This window comes from Rhagoletis pomonella, unplaced genomic scaffold, assembly GCF_013731165.1.
Source record: "Rhagoletis pomonella isolate Grant_MI unplaced genomic scaffold, Rhpom_1.0 Rhpom_scaffold_00001, whole genome shotgun sequence".
Taxonomy (NCBI): domain Eukaryota; kingdom Metazoa; phylum Arthropoda; class Insecta; order Diptera; family Tephritidae; genus Rhagoletis; species Rhagoletis pomonella.
Window position 1 is genome coordinate 74,529,944 of NW_023458555.1, and position 15,614 is coordinate 74,545,557.

The window sequence follows — 15,614 nt, forward strand, 5'->3', positions numbered from 1 at the left end:
AGATAATGGTGGTGGCTTAGCGTTCATCACGCACCACACCGTGCAGTATCGTCTTATCGAAGCAAACATCGACCGCAGGGATACCACCCTAGAAAGTCAAGGCATTGCTATCCGGTCAGGCGATGTTAAGCTCTAAATATTTAACATATACATACCCCCTGTCACCTTCTGCCCGGCAGGATATCACCCTGATATAGGTGCGCTCCTCAGAGGTGAAAACTGTATGGTAGTAGGTGACTCGATGCGCATCACGATCTTTGGCATTCAAGCCTGTCAAACGATCAGAGGGGAACAGAATTGGCTGAGCAGATAGACGATTCGACATTCTGCACAATGAACGACGACGCACCCAACAGGATTATGGGTAACTGCAGCAGCTCGCCAGACATCACCATAGTCAGCGCTGGTCTGATAAACAGCATAACATGGCGACCTATGCTGACTTTAGCATCAGACCATCTACCCATAGTCATCTCGATAGATAAACCAACCGACTTTGCCTCCGCTAAACACCGGACCTATATCAACTTCTCTAAAGCTGATTGGAAAGGTTACGCGGAGTTTACTGAGAACACCTTCACTGCGCTTCCCACACCAACCGGTGTCCATCTCGGTGAACGTAAGTTTCGCAGGGCTGTCACTGCTGCTGCAGATCGCTTCATACCGGCAGGATGCATAACGGACCCAAGTCCAAACTTCCCAGCCGAAGCGGCTGTTCTAGCCGATGAGCGTGACAGCCTTCGTCAGGCCGATCCCGGAGATCCCCGTATTAGGGATCTCAACGCGGAGATTCGGCAAATAGTAAACGTACATAAGCGGTAGAAGTGGGAGGAGCATCTGAAGACTTGTAACTTCGCCTCTGATGTGAGTAAGCTTTGGTCAACCGTGAGGTCACTGTCCAATCCGACGAAGCACGACGACAGAGTTGAAATTTCTTTCGGCGACCATGCTTCGTCGGACCCGGAGCGATACGCGAGCTATTTTAGCCGGCAGTTCATTCTGCATCCTCCGGTGGACAAAGCGAAGCGTCGAGTGACCAGAAGGCTGCACAAACTGCCAACAACTTGTGCCCCCCTTGCTTTCACTTGCGGTGAAGTTCAGGTGGCCATCGGGAAGGCGAAAGCCTCCAAAGCCATGGGTCCCGACGGAATATGCATGCTGATGCTGAAAAATTTGGGTCCTGCGGGGGTAGCGTACCTAACGGAGGTCCTCAACTTGTCCATGGCCACTCTCATCATCCCAGACATCTGGAAGGTGGGGAGAGTTGTCCCACAGCTCAAACCGGGGAAACCCGCCAACATAGGAGATTCCTATCGTCCGATAACACTCCTTTCCCCGGTAGCGAAGACACTCGAGGCCTTGCTACTCCCGAACTTCACAAACCACTTGACCCCAGCGAAGCATCAGCATGGCTTCCGTAAAGTGCACAGTACAACAACAGCACTTAACGCCATAAGAAATCTGATAACTCGTGGCCTTAATTGTAAACGTCTCTGTGAGAGAACGATTCTAGTAGCGTTGGACCTGTCAAAGGCCTTTGACACTGTCAGCCATTCCACGCTACTAGAAGATATAGAGGCTTCCTCTCTCCCACAGAGGCTCAAACGATGGTCGGCAAATTATCTGAGTGGTCGACACTCGTCGGTAATGTTTAGAGACAAATCGAGCAAACTTAGAAAAATAAAACAGGGGGTTCCACAGGGTGGTGTCCTTTCTCCACTACTGTTTAACTTTTACATTTCAAAGCTCCCTCAACCACCAGAGGGAGTCTCGATTGTCTCTTACGCCGACGATTGCTCGATCATGGCGACTGGGAACGGAATTGATGACTTGTGTTCGAAAGTAAACGGATATCTCTCTGACCTTTCTCGCTTCTTCACTGCAAAGTGTCTAGCCCTCTCCCCTACGAAATCCTCTGCGACACTGTTCACAACCTGGACGAAGGAGGTTAGGCTACCGCTAGGAATTCACGTCGATGACACACCAATTCCGACGGTGAATAATCCTAAAATACACGGAGTAACATTCGACAGCCTGCTCTCCTTCTCTGCGCACACAACCGCTATTGTCAATAAAGTACAGAGCCGCAACAAGGTCCTCAAGTCGCTAGCCGGCAGTACTTGGGGCAAAGACAAAGAAACGTTGCTGGCAACATACAAGGCTATAGGCCGGCCGGTTGTAAACTACGCAGCACCAGTGTGGTCGCCGGGGACTAGTAGGACGCAGTAGACGAAGCTACAGACGGTACAAAATACAGCACTCAGGACAGCGACAGGATGCCTCCTGATGACACCAGAACACCACCTCCACGATGAGGCAAAAATGCTCCCAATTAGGGAGCACAACACGATGCTCTGCAAGCAGTTTCTTGTTGGGAGCCACAGATGTGGCCACCCAAATAGACAGCTGCTTGCAGAGGAGCCCTCGCCGAGGCACGTCAAGAGGCATCTATATGAACTGACGGACGAAGTCCAGAGGTTCATTAAGCAACCTCTGGACCCGTCAGCTCATAGACAGGCCCTGAACGGCATTCACAGGGACGCAGTCTCGAGTTATGTAGACTCAAGACCTGTGAATGCCGTTCTAGGCACACAAACACCGGACATCGACATGACGGTGCTCCATCTGCCTAGGGAGACCAGAACGACAATAGCCCAACTTCGCTCTGGCTACTGCAGCAGGCTACATTCCTACCTTTGTAGGTTAAATGCGGATGTGCCGAACGAATGTCCGGCATGCGGAGAGACCCCTCACGACTCGAAACATCTCTTCGCATGCCCGGAAACCCCACAACCCTAACGGCGTCGTCCCTATGGACTGACCCCATAGAGTCTGCACGCTTCTTGGGGCTGCCGTTAGTGGAACTCGACGACAACGACTGAGATATCAGCCGATCTGGGCGGGGTTGTTGTAGCCGCTACAACAACAACAACAACAACAACCAGGGATGTTATTTTAAGTAAATCTATTATTCAGTGGCAAGGCGCAGAGCGTTCGGGGCAGCAATATTAATTTGTATCAAATATAACATTAAACGGCGGTTCTAATACATTCTTTGTTATTATTAACCAGAGTACATACATTATATGGTATTTCTTTCAAAAATTAATATACTATATGAACTTTTTTTTCAAATATTTCTTAAGTTTCTTTCATGAGTGCTGAAAAGCAACCATGAGTGTAAGAAATTGTGTGCTACCTAAAATTTCACCTCTGGAACTTTATCCCCATAAAGGACTTCACCACAGTTTTTTTACTGGATATACTGAGCTTGTAGGCAAGAAGTGTAGCGAAGTCAGCGGGGTAACCACGCACAGTGAGCTAAATCGAGGGGTTTTTTTGACGTTTCGCTTTTATCGAGTTCACTTCTTCGTATTTTTGCTTTGAGTTCGCGATTCGCTTTGGTTTAAAATTGAGGACGAAAGAGTTGACCAAAGAAAATTTTACGCTTAAATGCAAGGAAAAAACAAAGTTAAATTTGCGTCCGAAGAAGGGGGGCTGAACACCTTTTGCAGAGAACACCTTTCTGCGTAGGCGGCCTTCGGCCGCGCTTAGGGATTATAACCCTTACCAAATAGAATTCTCCTTTTGGTGTGCACCAACTGGGACTACCGCCCCAGTGATGTAGCCTTGGGAAAGGATGAGGTAACTAAAATTCCCTTTCGGTGTGGTAAACCTGGGGCTGCCGCCGCAGTGATGTCTATTATGGTTACTAGGTGTTTTATAAAAATGGCTTGTATATAAAAATGTCTTGTGCAAATGAATATTTAACATTTTTCAAGCGAAAAACCGTAAATGAAAATTGTGAATTTTGGCCATTTTCCTAGGAAACCATAGGGGACCTAAGTTGTCGGGGGTTGCATTTTTGTCAATGGCGGTTCATTCCCTCTCCAAAAAGGTGGGTTAGAGGTGCCACGTCCACTTACCTTTCGGCCACCGCCCCTTTAACGAACGGCCATAATGGAAAGCCAACTACAATATGCATTTGCACATACTTGCATTTATATTTTTTATTATCACTGAATTCTGAAAACTCAAAAGCAAATCATGATATAATATGTATATAAAATTAAAGGTAAAAACTTGCACTTTCTAAATAATATAAATGTTTTTAGTATTGATTATAGACTTTTTCTAAAAAAAGGTTACTTTATGAAAAAATTATGACATTTTTTTGTTTTATAATATTTTTGGCTGTAATGTATAAAAAAGCATACACATTTTATATATCAGCTTGAAGATAAATTAATAGACTTTATTTTGATATAATTACGTTTTGAATCGGTTACGCAGTTTAGAAAATATTAATATTTTAAAATATCAAAATTTTTTGTTTGACCTTTTATATCTACTATACTTTTTAATTGCGGCAAATAATATTTATATAGTTAAAATCAGCGTAAAAAGTACTAGCAATCTGCATTTTTAGTATTTCTATAGCTGAACGGTTGGTTATCTTGATGTATGCCACAACTTTTGCGGAGAACAACTTTCATTTACTCCATTTATTTGCATCAAATTCATCAAAACATGGTGCGAAAAGTGTAAAGTGAAAGTTTTTTTACGAATAACTCAACTTAATTAAGAATCTTTAACTGTTTTGCCGCATTCAGGGTGCTGTGCAGCAAAATAATGTGGTGAAAAATTTTAACATCGGATAAATGGCGAGAGAAATATTGTTGTGCGCTTTATAAGTAAATATGACCGTAATAAAATGTTTTATACTTCAATACAACTAATTAGCGCTATTTTTGCAATTCGAAATGATCTTAAAAATATTTGTAGTGAAATAGGTACTTTATGCGTTAAATGGAAACTATCTTATATGTAAAAATATATTCCGATTTACTTCAAATAAATGATGTAAAATGTTTTATATATGGATCTAGTTTTGATAATAATATCTAGTACTTTCATCTACATTGCTTTTATTGTAAGTTTTCACGAGTAGTTGCAGTTTTCTGCAATTGTCTCTGGCCGACTATACATGCTAAAGCTAAATAATTTCACAATTTCTACCCTATTAAACGTTTATATTTTAATAAAATGTGATCAATTACTTAAGAATATATAATTTCCGATCAAACTACAACACTGAATGCTTGAGAAACAATTATTTAAATCAAATGATCAATAGTGAACGCACTCGGAGCGAATTTTGGAACACTGAGCGAATTATGCATATTAACAGTAAATTATTTCTAACTTTCTACCCTATTAAACGTTTATCTCTTATATATAAAAATAAGTGCACGTTTTTGGTGTGACCTCATAACTTGAGAACGGCTTCACCGAATTCAACCAAATTTATGTGGCATATTCGATCTATCATGCAGATGGTTTATGCGAAGTTTGCTTGAATTCGGAAAAGGGGTCGTGGCGCCTCTATTTTATATATAAAAATTAGTGAGTTAGCTTATAACTTGAGAACGGCTTCACCGAATTCAACGAAATTGATATAGCTTATTCGGGCCATCATGCAGATATTTTATGTGGAGTTTGCCCAAATTTGGTAAAGGGGGCGTGGCATATGTATCTTATGTATAAAAATAAGTACACGTTTTTGGTGTGAGCTTATAACTTGAGAACGGCTTTACCGAATTCAACCAAATTTTTACGGCATATTCAGGCTATCATTCAGATGGTTTATGTGAAGTTTGCCCGAATTCGTAAAAGGAGGCGTGGCACCTTCCATACTAACTAAAATTTGTATGTTGTATATCTCTTGAAATATTTGTGGTAGAGTACTGGAAGTTGGTGTAGAGGTATATCAAATAATTTCATACTCATGGAGAAAAATGGGCGGTATTGGAAAAGAGGGCGTGGCACCTCCCATCTTATATATAAAAAATAAGTACAAGATTTCAACCAAATTTATACGGCATAGTCGGGCTATTATGCAGATTGTGTTGTGATTTGTGTTAAGTTTCCCCGAATTCGGAAAAGGGGGCGTGGCACCACCCATACTAACAAAAATTTTCATTTGGTATATCTCTTGAAATATTTGTAGTAGATTACTGGAAATTGGTATAGAGACATATGAAATAATTCCATACTCATGGAGAAAAATGTGCGGTATTGGGAAAGGGGGGCGTGGCACCACCCATATGAGAAGTGGGCCCGAAGTCGGTCCAGCGGTTCATGATATATGACAGTTTATGTCTGTCACATGAACCACGTATATGGTACAACAGCACATACATGAAAAATCGAAAACTTAGTGAAAAATTGTTGCTATAATGTGCTGTGTTTATTTTTTCTTCGGATAAATTAAGTCAAGTATAAACATGGCTGCAAGTTTTTCAATAGGGATTTTGCAGAGCCAATGGAATGAAAGTCACCACAACACAACATATCTGTCATTTCATCGTATTATCGAAAAGGTGGTGTACATTGATATTCGGTCTTTCTATTTTGGACTTTGGAGAATCAACACGTGTGTTTAATACAGTTCTTAATTTCGGAGCGAATTTTGGAACACTGAGCGAATTATGCATATTAACAGTAGTGGTATTCATCTAAACCGATAACTTTATCAAGCAGATAATCTTATAAATTTATGCACTCTGTTACATGAACGACCCACACTCTCTTTTCGTTTACACATGCGACAATAGTCTTGTTTTCTTTGGTTATAAAGCGCAGTGTCTCTAACTTTATACTACTAGCACGGAGATAAAGAAATTATAGAAACTACCTCACTAAATTGGAAAAAATTATATTTACGAGATATCTATTTAAATAAATGTACCTATAACATAAAGGCTATTTATTTGAAGCAAGTTATAAGAAACAATGGCAGAATGTCTGTTTGTGTATGAATTCATTTGTCACGGCTACCAAACTTTGCGAATTATCAGTGAAACAAAACAAACAGACGGGATAATAATTGAACCAGATCTCTATCGGGATCATGTCGTTGTTGAATTTGCGAGCAAAATTTGTATGCGGATCCCGATTATTGCCTAAGAAAACATAGCTAGAGTTGCGACAGAGTTGCATTGTCTTCAGTTTATCAAGTTTATTCAGTGAAATCGCTGGATAAATTTATCAGAAATGTGTAAACGAGTTTCCATACAAATTTTGACAGTTCATTTAAAAGGTTTACACAATTATAAGTTTATACGGTTTACAATGCATTTATAAGGTTTCATGAATACCCTTAGTAAATTATTTCTAACTTTCTACCCTACTAAACGTTTATATTTTAATAAAATGTGATCAATTACTTAAAAATATATAGTTTGCGATCAAACTATAGTACTGAATGCTTGAGGACAATTATTTAAATCAAATGATCAATAGAGAACGCACTCGGGGCAAATTTTGGAACACGGAGCGAATTATGCATATTAACACTAAATAATTTCTAACTTTCTACCGTATTATACGTTTATATTTCAATCTAATATGATTAATTACTGAATAATATATAAACTCTGATCAAACTTCACTACTGAATGTTTGACAAGTAATATTTGAATCAAAAGATCAATAGTGAACGCACTCGCAGCGAATTTTGGAACACGATATAAAATATTGATGTTAAGACGGGGCACCGAAATTGCGCATATGGAAACTGTGCATTTAGACATTATTTCGGTTTCAACCGAAACTGTGCATGTATGCTTTATTTCGGTTTTTGCCATATGCATTATTTCGGTTTTAAACCGAAACTGTGCATGTATGCACTACTTCGTTTTTTTTCATATGCATTATTTCGGTTTTGAAACGAAAGTATGCATATGCATAATTTCGGTATTTTCTCATATGCATTATTTCGGCTTTCAACCGAAACTGTGCATGTATGCATTACTTCGGATTTTTCATATGCATTATTTCGGTTTTCAACCGAAACTGTGCATGCATGCATTATTTCGGTTTTTGTTATATGCATTATTTCGGTTTTCAACCGAAACTGTGCATGTATGCATACCTTCGTCTTTCACATATGCATTATTTCGGTTTTCATCCGAAACTGTGCATGTATGCTTTATTTCGTTTTTTGCCATATGCATTATTTCGGTTTTGAAAAGAAATTGTGCATGCATGCATTATTTCGGTTTTTGTTATATGCATTATTTCGGTTTTCTAACGAAAGTGTGCATATGGATAATTTCGTTTTTTCTAATATGAATTATTTACTTCTGCTTAGTAAGGGTTTTAAACCCTAAGCGCGGCTGAAAGCCGCCTACGCAGAGAAAAGTTCTGAGCAAAAATACTTCCGCCCTTTTTTTCCGGCAACACAGAAAGGAGAATTGTACTTAGTAAGGGTTATAATCCCTAAGCGTGGCCGAAGGCCGCCTACGCAGAAAGAAGTTCTGCGCAAAAATACTTCCAACCCCCTTTTCCGGCCACACAGAAAGGAGAATTCTACTTGGTAAGGGCTATAATCCCTAATAGCGGCCGAAGGCCGCCTACGCAGAAAGAAGTTCTGCGCAAAAATACTTCCGGCTCCCTTTTTCGGCAACACAGAAAGGAGAATTCTACTTGGTAAGGGTTATAATCCCTAAGCGCGGCCGAAGGCCGCCTACGCAGAAAAAAGGTCTGCGCAAAAATTATTCCGCCCTGCTTTTCCGGCAACACAGAAAGGAGAGTTCTACTTAGTAGGGGTTATAATCCCTAAGCGCGGCCGCAGGCCGCCTACTCAGAAAGAAAGAAGAAAGAAGTAATGTATGCACTATTTCGGTTTTTGTCATATGCATTACTTCGGTTTTGAGTCGAAACTGTGCATGTATGCATTACTTCGGTTTTTGTCATATGCATTATTTCGGTTTTGAGCCGAAACTGTGCATGTATGCATTACTTCGTTTTTCTCTTATGCGTTATTTCGGTTTTCAAACGAAAGTGTGCATGCATGCATTACTTCGGGTTTTTCATATGCATTATTTCGGTTTTCAACCGGATCTGTGCATATATGCATTTTTTCGGTTTTCAAACGAAAGAGTGCTTATGCATAATTTCGGTTTTTCTAATATGCCTTTTGCGGTTTTCAACCGAAACTGTGCATATATGCATTATTTCGGTTTCTTTCATATGCATTATTAAGGTTTTCAACCGAAACTGTGCATATATGCATTATTTCGGTTTTTTTCGTATGCATTATTTCGGTTTTTTTCATATGCATTATTTCGTATGCACAGTTTCCATATGCACAATTTCAGCTTATATTTTAATATAATATAATTCATTACTGAAGAATATATTAACTCCGATCAAACTATAGTATTAATTGTTTGACAAACTATTTAAATCAAATGATCAACGGGTAGCGCGCCCGGAGCGAATTTTGGAACACTTCATAAAATATTTACAGAGGAAGTACATTATTTGGTAGAGATCAAAATGTGTTTAACGAAGTGTGATTGAATTTGACATTGCTCTCAGAAGAACCATCCTATAAAGTCAAATTGAAAAAATTTTTATAAATTTTAATCGTTTGTTTATATTTTTTTACATAATAGTATCTTAAAAGAGAGCCGCACTGAGTTGTTAATACACCCATGATACAAATATTTAAAGGTAAAACCGCTTGCACAATTCGTCGGCCATCATTTACTTTTTGAAGTTTGTCTATTTTATAAAATTGAAATTTTGAGAGCAACTCAAATGCCAAATAAAGGTAAAACAAAAAACAAATAGATGAAAATATTGAAATTTTCATTTATTTGACACTGATAATGAGAATGTATTTGTGAGATTGGAAATTTGAAAACATTTTTGTAATGTTACCAAACTTTAAAAATGTTCAGGCTGCCTTTCAACGGTTTTACCTTCAGATTTTTGTATCATGAATACACCTTAGTCGAGATATCACGAACAAGTTTTCCTTTATTTATTTTTGCTTAAAATCCTCAAATATGTATCTTGATTTTTTTCTGTAGAATACGTATTAATTTTTTTTTAACGATTTAAAAAAGGGAGGACAGTCGGATCTACGTAACCGGAACGACCTGAATGCGCATTGAAATCGGTTGTATATTTTGCTAAAAATTATTTTTTATTATTGAGATACAGTTTCGCTACTATTTAGAGATTTCTCGACATACTTTTTCACATTACTGTTATTTATTATTTTTCTTATTAGTCATTTATATGTTTAGGACTTACTGTGGGTGCTTTAAGAATTCATTTTTAAATATGTATGTACATATAAAAAACAATTGCGATATTTTATTTTAAATTATGAATTTTATTCGGGCAATTTTTTATGTTTAATAGTTTTGAGGACATTTTTTGGTTCTGTTGATTCTTTTATTGCATGCCTTAAACTTTTTTACTTCAAGTTATAATGTTGAAGATATGCCTTCTGCCTTTGTCAAGCACTTTAGCTAGGTGCGAGAAATTTAGCATATGCGCGTAAGAGCATAGAGTAGGTATACGGCTGCGCTGCCGCGATTCTCCAACATCTCGTCAAAGGAGCAAACATATTGGTGGCGGAATCCATCGTAGCCCAATTTTTCTTAAAATCTACGAAAAAGCGATCACTGAATCTGAACTGCTATGAACGTGTGTATTCAAAGCAAGTGTTGCGTTCGTAGCTATTCGACCTTAATAGCATTTTCGTAGATTTCACGAAAAATCGGACTACGATGGATTCTATGATAGCCTTGATTAGTTCGTGCGATTATGACTTATGGATTGATTATGGATGGGAACGGAACCTCAGTTGGGTTGCCGATGGACAGCGCCACTGAAATGAAAGTGTTTTTTATTATGAATAGCATTAATTAAGTTTCATAAAGTTCAAGGTGATACAATTAAAAAAAAAAGTTGAAAAAAGAAATAAAGTATCTCAATCAAAAACTCCCGGCAGCCACAAAAACGCACTTGCCAATATAGCAACTTAGTTTCCAGCTTTCAGTTACTAGTTGCCATCTTTAATACCATTTCAGTTACTGGCCAACCAACTGAAGTTCGGTTGTCCTCCGTAATCGACCCATAAAATCGGAATCGAATATGCATGCACGTTCTGCTGAACGATAAATATTTTTTAAATGTGTGCTCTGTCCGCTAACGAATTCCAGCCATGTGTGAAATATCGTATGTGAAGCGTCCGTCTGACTTAACGATTGTCAAAGGCATACCAGAAGATGTTTCATCATACGTTTTCGGCCATCGTCTTCTTCGAGTAAGTTCATCGATACCAAAAACTTTACAACCTATATTTGCCAGCAGCCCTTAGTGTTTTTGCCAATGACATGGTACTATTGCACTATTAATAACCAAATTAAGCCGCAGTTGCATTCACACGTGATATAATAGCTAGAGTCGGCAAGCTGTGGGAATGCCCAGGAGATGGCGTTTGTTCAGCTATCGAAATCATTACACCGACGGCGGTGGGCAGCTCTGCTGGAACATATTTACCACAGCAGTGGTTGCGGCGTTTTGTTCTGCAACAATAGCCTGCAATGATGACTATAATGTCGACGAACAAAGATATACAATTAACTAACCTTATGACCGTTGATGATGCTGTGCTTGTAATTAATAGTCTGAAAATACAAAAAAATTGGGAAATGTTTAGCTATTTGTACAACGATTTAGGGGTGGGGGCGGAGGAGGAGGTGGTGTGGGCCCCACAAATCCCCCCTAAACGAAAGAGGATTGACGCCGCTTTATGAAAAGTCACCCCTCCCCACCCAACCCCTCCCACAGACCTCTGGGGAGCTGTTTGAAAATAGGGGAATTTTAGCGTTTTTGCAAGGAAAAAACAAAGTTAAACTTGCGTCCGAAGAAGGGGGGCTGAACATCTTTTGCAGAGAACACCTTTCTGCGTAGGAGGCCTTCGGCCGCGCTTAGGGATTATAACCCTTACTACGTAGAATTCTCCTTTCTGTGTGACATAACTTGGGAAAGTATGAGGTAACTAGAATTCCCTTTCTGTGTGGTAAACCTGGGGCTGCCGCCCCAGTGATGTCTATTTTGGTGTTTTATAAAAATATCTGGTATATAAAAATGTATATACAAATTTGTAAGAAAAATTTGCAACAAATACCATATTTCCAACCAACATTATTGGTAATTAGTGCACAGTCTTAGTAAATTAAATTTTTGTAATAAAGCGTGAACTGTTGTCTACAAGTGTGTAAAAATTTTTTGATTCGATTCACGCGTTTGGGCACAGCAACCCAAAATCGTTGTACAAATTCATAAACAGTACCCAAAAAATGCATTAATGAAATCTTGTACACATCAAATAAATAAATTTTAATAATTTGTTGCCATTTTACAAACCGAATTACCAAGAAATAGAAACTCACCGCAATGCGATACAGAAATAGAAACCAACAGGGCTGCACTTTCTTGGTAAACAACACAAGCGCTCAGAGCAAACTGATCCGCAAATTTATTTTGTAAAAAATAATAGTTGAAAAGAGTTTTTACACATGATTATCACATTAACTAATAAGTGGAAATTATTGTGATTATTTTTAGTTGCATATAATTGTATTTCCTTAGACTTTTTTAAAGGTTTTCTAATATTAATTCTTTTCGGACGCAAAAGCAACCATGCGCTCAATTTCTTGTGGGGAAATTTGGTCCCCATAAAGGACTTTCACCACGAAACAGCTACAGACACAAAAACCTTTTCTACTGGTATACTGTGGTATGAATGCACAAAGTCCGGAATGATGGTTGCACCATCAATGTTTTTCCCTTTTCTAGTCGATCTATCGTCCTGCAAAACATCGATATTTTTGGACGAAACATCGGTGTTTTGAGAACATCGATGCATAGTTTGCATCTCTATCTCTAAACGCAACAAACAACTTTTAAAGAGTAAGATTTCATAACTGTGTTTAATAAAATTTTTGGTTTGGTTTTGCTATCTGGAAAATGTCTCTCGCACGTGCATCTAGATTACTGAAAGCTCGACTAACACGCGTTCAGAGCGTGCCATCCGTTTTTTATCATGAAAATGTAAGTACTATTGATTTTACTTTAACAACGTCGCTGCAGTATCATCCATGACATGGTGAAATAATAGCTCTTAGCTCTGATCCAATACTTTTCGTGAAAAATCCCATGATACAAAAAACAAGGTAGTTCCATTGTCACTTTCGTCGCCATATTAACAACCTGACAATTAAGCAGATTGTGACATTTCGTGCTACCATACCATATCTAAAATCCTTCAAATTTTTTTATTTATTTTTTGTCAATTTAAAAATATTTTGTTCTTAAGCATGGTATTTTGTTCTTGTTTCACGTGAAAAAGGTGTTAAATTGCATATAAAGGCCCTGTGCCAATTGATAGAAAATAGAAAATTTTGACGGATCAAAGTAAAAATTTGACACTTCTCGTGGTGAATACGAACGTCAAAATTTTACCTAGCTCATGGGGCTAGGTACAATTTTGACAGCTTATAAGCATGTATACACATAATATTGCTTGGCGGTAATAAGGAGTGAACATAAAAATGAAAGCTGAAACAGCATAAAAAAAGCTTACGTTACTTGCAAATTATAAAATAAATATAAATTTTAAGAATTTCAGCAAAACACAAAAATAGAGCTTTCGCACGAGCGTTTGTTTGGTTTTTCAACTGTCAAAATTTTACTTTGCATTTGGCACAGCAAAATTCAATTTATTTGTACACCACCCCGTCTCACCACGGAGAAAAAAGTTACCGATTGGCACAGGCCCAAAATTTCTTTCTGTTAAAAATAAGTGTGAAATTCCACAACATTTCCCCAGCAAAGTAGTATTCTGTTCACGCTGTGAAAAAGCTTGCAACATGAAGCTAGCAACACAATTTTCATGACATTTTTAAATACACATGTACATTTTAAATTGTGTGAAAGCTGACAGTTTATAGAATTCAGTAGCGGCGAAAACAAAAGGGGGTTAAGTGGTTAAACCTTAACCAAGCCGAACGTAAAACTTGCTTATGCCTGTGGGTCTTGGGAATAATGTAGTCCCTCACGGTTTAGCTTAAAATCGTTGTAGGGATACACCCTGTGATCACGTTACTTTCGAGAAGGTGTCACGCCCATTTTTCTGTACATGTTTGCATTGGAAAAATACCTCATCTCAGTATTCTAGGTAAATGCTTACGGAGGTATCTATGCGTCACCAGAATTTTAGTTTATATGGCTTATACCGCTAGCTCTTTTCAATGGCTACGAGATCGTTTTCATATACCCCGATTTTTCATAGGTCTGGGATTGATTTCATTTACCTCTGTTCCAAGTTCTACGGTGGCACGCCGCATTTTCCAATAAACCCACGTTTTTCCATGAGCTTGAGATTGACTTGATATACATATATCCATACCAAGTTCCAGGACTCTACCACAAATACTTGCAGAGATATGCACTATGAAAAAATCGCTTTGTGACTCCTCAAGCGAAATGAACTAATGATTGCAAAAAATGAAATCAAACATAGTAGTTGACCAAAAAAGAATATTAGACTTCATTCTCTCAACTTCTTCTCATGTAGAAAAGCTAAGAAATATATAATAATATATTAAAGCAGCCTCCAAAACATTTACTAAAGACGCCTCTGAACTACACAAATCCGTTTGATCGAAAATTTGTTTTCATCTATTTATTTTATACTTTGCTTTTGGGTGTGTCAAAATTTCATGTGAAAACAATATGTGTTGCTGGAAAAATTTCACGGCCCATGGGTCCCAAAGAAAATTTCATTTGCTGTTAAATGGACAAAGACAATTACTGCATTTCTTTATTCATTCTGAACGTTTGGAATAAACTTTTTTGTTTACTTATTCTTCAGAACGTTCCTGATGATATGTTAACGTATATTTCAAACGTATTCTGTTTATTCCGGCTGTGAAATGGGATTATCCGGAATGTATAAAGAAACGCAGCCTCAGATGACATGAGGACACTAAAAAAACTTTAAAATATGTTCACTTGTTCACTAAATTGTACTAATATTAAAATAATGATTTGACAAGTTGTTATCGAATTAATGTAAAATTTAAACGTTTTTAAGATAAGATATTAATTATTTTTAAAAGGTAAATATTAATACAACTATTTCATTTATAATCCCAAATTTAAGATATAAAGTCTCCCACACCAAAAAACTTACAATTGCGTAACGCCGCTCCCAATTTTTCACAATTGAGCTATTGTCAAAAATCTGCTTTTTAATCAAAAAGTTGTTTATTGAAACTACCTTCTTTTTTGTATCATGAAAAATCCTGTAAAACTGTCAAACAGCAAAATTACTCTCTGAAGTGAGAGTAAAAAGTGAGTAACAACAAAAAGTACGGGAACAAAAAACCATTTTTCTGTAAAAACGTCAACCAGTGATTGCTTGACACTTTTCATGATTTTACCAGAAGAAAAAGTTCGGGTAAAATCAACGCGATTTATACAAGGTGGTGTTACTAGTTCAGCTGATTTTGTGTATGTGTTTCGCCGCACGGCTTCTGATATCAAATTGAAAAATTTTGTTTGACTTTCTACACACACTTACAGATTTTGACAGCCCAGTAGAAATCGGTTGTACGCGTTCATGAAGAATGCTTGCTATATGAGTGAATTAGTGTGAACAATTCATGCGTAGTCATGAATTTCCACGAATAAATTCAAATTCTAGTGAATTGCAAGCGAATTTACGTTGTCGTTGTTTT

General features: G+C 37.9%; 1 protein-coding gene across 3 annotated transcripts in view; it reads left to right on the plus strand.

Moving 5' to 3' along the window:
• Positions 1-12,620: 12,620 nt before the first annotated feature.
• The window catches only part of LOC118747676 (iron-sulfur cluster assembly scaffold protein IscU), a 280,428-nt gene continuing 277,434 nt past the window's right edge, over positions 12,621-15,614 (plus strand). The window contains exon 1 of one of the 3 annotated variants that reach the window (XM_036481749.1): positions 12,621-12,924. In XM_036481749.1, coding sequence (XP_036337642.1) covers positions 12,841-12,924 — 84 coding nt within the window. In that variant the 5' untranslated portion in view covers positions 12,621-12,840. The remainder of the gene's footprint in view (positions 12,925-15,614) is intronic. The other 2 variants (XM_036481756.1, XM_036481741.1) reach the window with 2 other exon arrangements.